This window comes from Rutidosis leptorrhynchoides, chromosome 4, assembly GCF_046630445.1.
Source record: "Rutidosis leptorrhynchoides isolate AG116_Rl617_1_P2 chromosome 4, CSIRO_AGI_Rlap_v1, whole genome shotgun sequence".
Lineage (NCBI taxonomy): Eukaryota > Viridiplantae > Streptophyta > Magnoliopsida > Asterales > Asteraceae > Rutidosis > Rutidosis leptorrhynchoides.
The window spans coordinates 556,889,939-556,895,290 of NC_092336.1; the positions used below are offsets into that span (position 1 = coordinate 556,889,939).

At 35.2% G+C, this 5,352-nt stretch overlaps 1 protein-coding gene across 1 annotated transcript; it reads left to right on the top strand.

Annotated features, from left to right (window-relative positions):
* The first annotated feature begins 786 nt into the window (after positions 1 to 786).
* Positions 787 to 3,931, top strand: LOC139842701 (heat shock cognate 70 kDa protein-like). Its single transcript, XM_071832815.1, has 2 exons — positions 787 to 1,009; positions 2,304 to 3,931. The coding sequence occupies exons 1-2, from the start codon at positions 787 to 789 to the stop codon at positions 3,929 to 3,931; spliced, it is 1,851 nt and encodes a 616-aa protein (XP_071688916.1).
* The last annotated feature ends 1,421 nt before the right edge of the window (positions 3,932 to 5,352 follow it).

Genomic DNA, 5,352 nt, shown 5'->3' on the forward strand with positions numbered 1-5,352 from the left:
AAATTCATCCGATACAAGACAACGGTCTAACTTGCTCGATTTTACCCCGTCATCACTAATTCTCGTAAAATGTTTTCTTAATAGTCGGACTTCGATTAACTTTGTTGTCTCGATGAAGTTGTTGAAACGATTGGCTCGTCTTTCGAGGGAATACACAATTAGGCGTCTATCACTTTATCTTCGTTAAAATCTCCTCCAATCACCCGCTACACATTTTGGTAATCCGTTAGACATTCTAAACTTTTCCAAAACTTTCTTTTTTTGGAATCTTTATGCGGCCATAGACATTATAATATGGATAATGATAATCATGTTATTATATACTATGTATATATTTTATTATTATATACTTTTGGATATGAAACGTTCTTTTAATAACAAATATATACTTTCTTTTGTCCCATAAAATACCCCTGGATTATTGAACTTATATTATTATTCTAAGTATAATTAAGAGTATAATAGATAATTAGGTGTATATGAATCAAAAAGTGGTGTTTGAGGATCATCTCCCTAACTAAATACTCCACATAATTTATAACTTCTAATCTTTTCTAAATTAAATAATCAAATAAAAAAAAGGAAAAGAAATTGGAAAAGCCCCATTTTTTCTGGATTTTGTAACCATAAAATCGTATAGAAACGTATCTTGTTAATTATTTCAAAATTTGATTTTGATTTGGATGTTTAACATTATCTCTACTTTATTTATATAGACTACGTCACGTTTAAAACTGAAAAAAAAAAAAAAAAAAATACAATCCTAAACGAATTGACGTAAGAGTAATGGCGGAAGGAAGTGGAAACGGCGACGTTTTGGCGATTGGGATTGATCTCGGAACAACGTATTCATGTGTTGGTGCATTGAAAGATGGTCGTATTGAGATCATACCTAATGAACAAGGCAACAGAACGACACCGTCATGTGTTGCTTTCACTGATTCTGAACGATTTATTGGTGATGGTGCCAAAAATCAAGCACTTGTTAACTCGGCTAACACCATATTTGGTAACCATGCGTTTTATATTCTATTCTATTTACATCATTATGTTTCATGTATTTATGTATTATTATTATTTTTATGTAATGTATATTTGATCATCAATCATAAAATAGGTTTTAAAGTCTGATAAATTCCAGAATAACTGCAGAAAACTTATGAGTAATTGTCTATATACATTGAATTGAATATATAAAAAATTAATTAACAGACTAAATGTATAGCAGGTGACCGGATGCAAGCAAAAAGAGGACCTTTATTATGTTTCCATTTACTTTTTTTTTTTTTTTTTTTTTGAACGGCAATGTTAGTGGTTAGTCTCACATATTCGCACCAGGAGGAAACCGAGGCCCCCACCCTTAAACCCTCCCATGCAGGGCAGGCGGATGGAAATCCACAGAAAACCCCCTGCCGATACTCGAACCCGGGTATCTCTCGAACCCATGAAGCATGGGTACCAATGAAGCAAAGCCCCATTGGCATGTTTCCATTTACTTATAACATGACCAAGATATTAAGTTTTATTTTATACATATAATAGTTTATTCAAAGAGAATTGCTCGCTTAACAAGTTGAACTTTAGTAGTTAGCGATGCTTTCTTAACAAACAGTTGACAATTCTTGCACCTTTGTTGGTTTGTGTTTGTTGTTTACAACTATATATACTCTGCAATTGTGACCCATACTTTCAAATTTAAATTTTGGAATTCCTAAATCTCAATAAATAGAGATAGGCCTAATGGGTCTTGTAAATGGGTCAAACGGGTCGAGCATAAAGATCATAATAAGTTTCATTCGTCAAACATATATGAAAGCATTTATTTATGGTTATACTCGTATTATATATGATGTATACCAATTTATATTATATTTTCTTATATATAAAATTAAAATATATATAATAAATATAAATATAAATAATAAATTATAATAACTAAAATAAGTTTTTTTGACCCCCATGACCTATTTCGACTCGTTACCCAATCCAAGCTAACCCACCTGAACGTTCAATAAACTGACCTGTTTGACCCATGATCAATTTCAACCCAATACCATTTTGACCTATTACCCTAACTGACCCAATCTGACCCGACCCGTTTGCCAGGTATATTTACAACCTATTATACCTTATTAAGAGCTAACGACAAGCACACATTTAAATGGGCTGCTACTAACAGTTACAATTGATTGAGCACTTAAGTTTCTGCAGAAGGTTTGTTAGCTTTTATAAGCTGGGTTCTCATAATCTACCTGATGTTTATTTTAGATGGCAACTTGTTTAACAAATTATCAACCTTTCAGATGCAAAGAGGTTGATTGGAAGGAGTTTCAGTGATCCACAAGTGCAAGATGACATAAAGTTATGGCCTTTTAAGGTTACAGGTGGTCTTGGCGACACACCAACTATTGTTGTCTCATACAAAGGACAAAAAAAGGAATTTTTGGTTGAAGAAATTTCGTCAATGATTCTTGCTAAGATGAAAGAAAGCGCTGAAACGTATCTTGGAGATGTTGTGAAGAATGCCGTTGTAACCGTCCCTGCTTATTTCAATGATTCACAACGTCAAGCTACAAAAGATGCAGGCAATATTGCTGGCTTAAACGTTGTTCGTATGATCAACGAGCCTACTGCAGCTGCAATTGCATATGGTCTGAATTACAAGACATCTATTCGTAGCAAGATAAACGCGCTCGTTTTCGATTTGGGTGGTGGTACTTTCGATGTCTCTGTAATGACTATTGAGAAAGGTGATATTTTTGAGGTGAAAGGTGTCGCGGGTGACAGTCATTTAGGAGGTGAGGATTTTGATCATCGAATGGTGGAACATTGTGTTGAAGAATTTAAAAGGAAATTTAAATTGGATTTAAACGAGAATAAAAGAGCGTTGGGTCGGTTGAGATTTGCTTGCGAGAAAGCTAAAAGGATTCTTTCGTCTACTACTCAAACGACAATCAAATTGGATTGTTTGCACGATGGAATAGATTTTTCTATGAAATTTACTCGAGCTAAATTTGAAGAGCTGAATAGTAGCTTCTTTGAAAAGTGCATTAAGACTGTTGAGAATTGTTTAAACGATGCAGGGATTAAGAAGTCGTGTGTAGATGAGATAATTCTCGTTGGTGGGTCCACTAGGATACCGAAGGTACAACAAATGTTGCAGGAGTTTTTTGATGGTAAGCAGCTATGCAAAAGTGTGAACCCTGATGAAGCTGTTGCATATGGTGCAGCTGTTTTGGCTGCAAACTTGAGTGGTACGAGTAACAAGAGTGTTCAAGATGTGGTGTTATCCGATGTAACTCCTTTGTCTCTTGGTATAGAATTATACAGAGATAAATTCAGTGTTGTGATTCCGAAAAACACCCCTATTCCTACAAGTAAGGCTCAAACTTACGTGACAGCTATTGACGAACTAACTTTGGTGGATGTCAAAGTATATCACGGCGAAAGATGTAGAGCTACTGATAACCACTTTTTGGGTAAGTTCACCGTTGATGGACTACCGTGTCTACCTAAAGGAGAAGCTGAAGTATTGGTATGCTTTGAAATAGATGCTAACGGTATCCTTACTGTTACTGGTGGGGTAGTAGCTACAGGTAAGGTAGCGAAAATTACAATCGACAATGAAAAGAGAAGACTTTCGAAGGACGAGATTGAGAGGATGTTAAAAGAGGCTGAGCGGTATAAATTTGAGGATGCTGAATTTAAGAAGAAAGCAGATGCTCGTTACGAGTTGGAAGATTATGTGTACAACATGAGGAAGAAGATTAATGAGAAGAATGGTAAGAATTTGTCTGATGAGAAGTTGAAGGAAATGGAGAACGCCATTGTTGATACATCCAAGTGGCTTGAGGATAACCAAGATGCACCTTTTGCTGAGCTTCAAGTTAAGAAGATTCGCCTTGAGTTTGTTTGCAAACTACAGATTTAGCTCTTGATTATGGGCATTAAACTTTGAGAATATTTAGGATTTTTGTTTATCGTTAATCACAGGTTTCGTGTTTTTTTCTCGCTCATTCCCATCGCTAATACGTGTTGTGTAAATTATTATTTTATCATATGTATATAAATTAAATTTAATTGATTCATATGGTTACATTGGGATTTGCCTTGAGAGTTGAGATTTACAGTAAGAGATATAATGGAACCTATTAATATGTAGGATTATTTTTGTAATGTTATCATTAATTTTTGAGAAAGAGACTTACATTAACATATAAATAGAATAAGGCTCTTGAAGGATAAGGGTACGTCAACAAAAATAAGAAGTTGAACTATATCGTGAATGTGATTGTGGTCTTGTGGGGTCGGATGCTCCCCAAACGAATGGGGCCAGAGACGACATGTTTGTTAGTTAATTTGACTAATGTTGCTAGGTGTAATAGTGGAGGAAGGTTGCATTGTATTTGTTCGGACACAAATTGTGTAGGTTTTTGTCGAGAATGTGTCACGTATTTAGTAAATTTAGTGGGTCGGGGTGAAGAAATATGGTTCGAAAGGCAACGTAAAGGATAAGGCATAAAAAAAAGATTGTAACGGTTAATTCATTTAGTTTACGTGATGAAAGTAAAGTTGATCCAAAATTCGGTTAAAGATGCTAAAGTGGACGGGCCTTGCAAGTGTTCTTACATTGGCTCGGGTTTGGGACGTTCGTTAAAAAAGGGGTTTTTTTCGAGGAGTTTAGATTGTGTGGTTTTAGTTCTCCCCGGTCAAGTTCTAACAATGGTGACGGCACGGGAAATGGTGCAAACTTTTCGTTCAAAGCGAGAGCGGGCAATGGCGTCGACACCAACATCATAGGCAATGAGACCATCGATTAGCGGGCTTTGGTTTTCTTGTGTTATTTAGTAGTTGTATCCGCTGCTAATTTTGTTCTCTATTTTAGTGTTTGTGTTGTAGCTTGTTTGTGGCTTTGTTTGGTGACTCTCGGAAGGGCTCGGTTTAATTAGCTTTCGTTAGGTTAGTTTCCTGTTTTCGAGCCCCGTCTGCGTTCATTATTTGTATCTTGTTTACCTTTTTCTCTTTTCGAGAAAAATTTTGTTAAAAGGTTTTTGTTTTTTGCCAATAAAAATAAAACATATAAAAGAATCAACAATCTAAATTTAAAGTTGATAATACTCATTTAATGGTGTAACATCCTAAATATTCAAGGGGCCAAATGTGTAAATATTATATAAAAAAAAAAGGAGCATGGTTTAGAACAAAAAAATGGTCAAGAGGTCTCATTTCATCTTATATGTTCTAGAGCTTGCTCCCAAATTCTAGTGTGAGAAACTTTGAGAGACAGAGAGAAACCCTAGTTTAGTGAAGATGGTGCTAAATCCTACTCAATTTGAAAGCTTTTCTTGGTGT

Excerpts from the sequence above, each read along its gene's own strand:
- LOC139842701 (XM_071832815.1), top strand. The coding sequence starts at position 787 with ATGGCGGAAGGAAGTGGAAACGGCGACGTTTTGGCGATTGGGATTGAT. Across the intron at positions 1,010-2,303 it reads CTCGGCTAACACCATATTTG|ATGCAAAGAGGTTGATTGGA; the intron begins GTAACCATGCGT and ends TCAACCTTTCAG.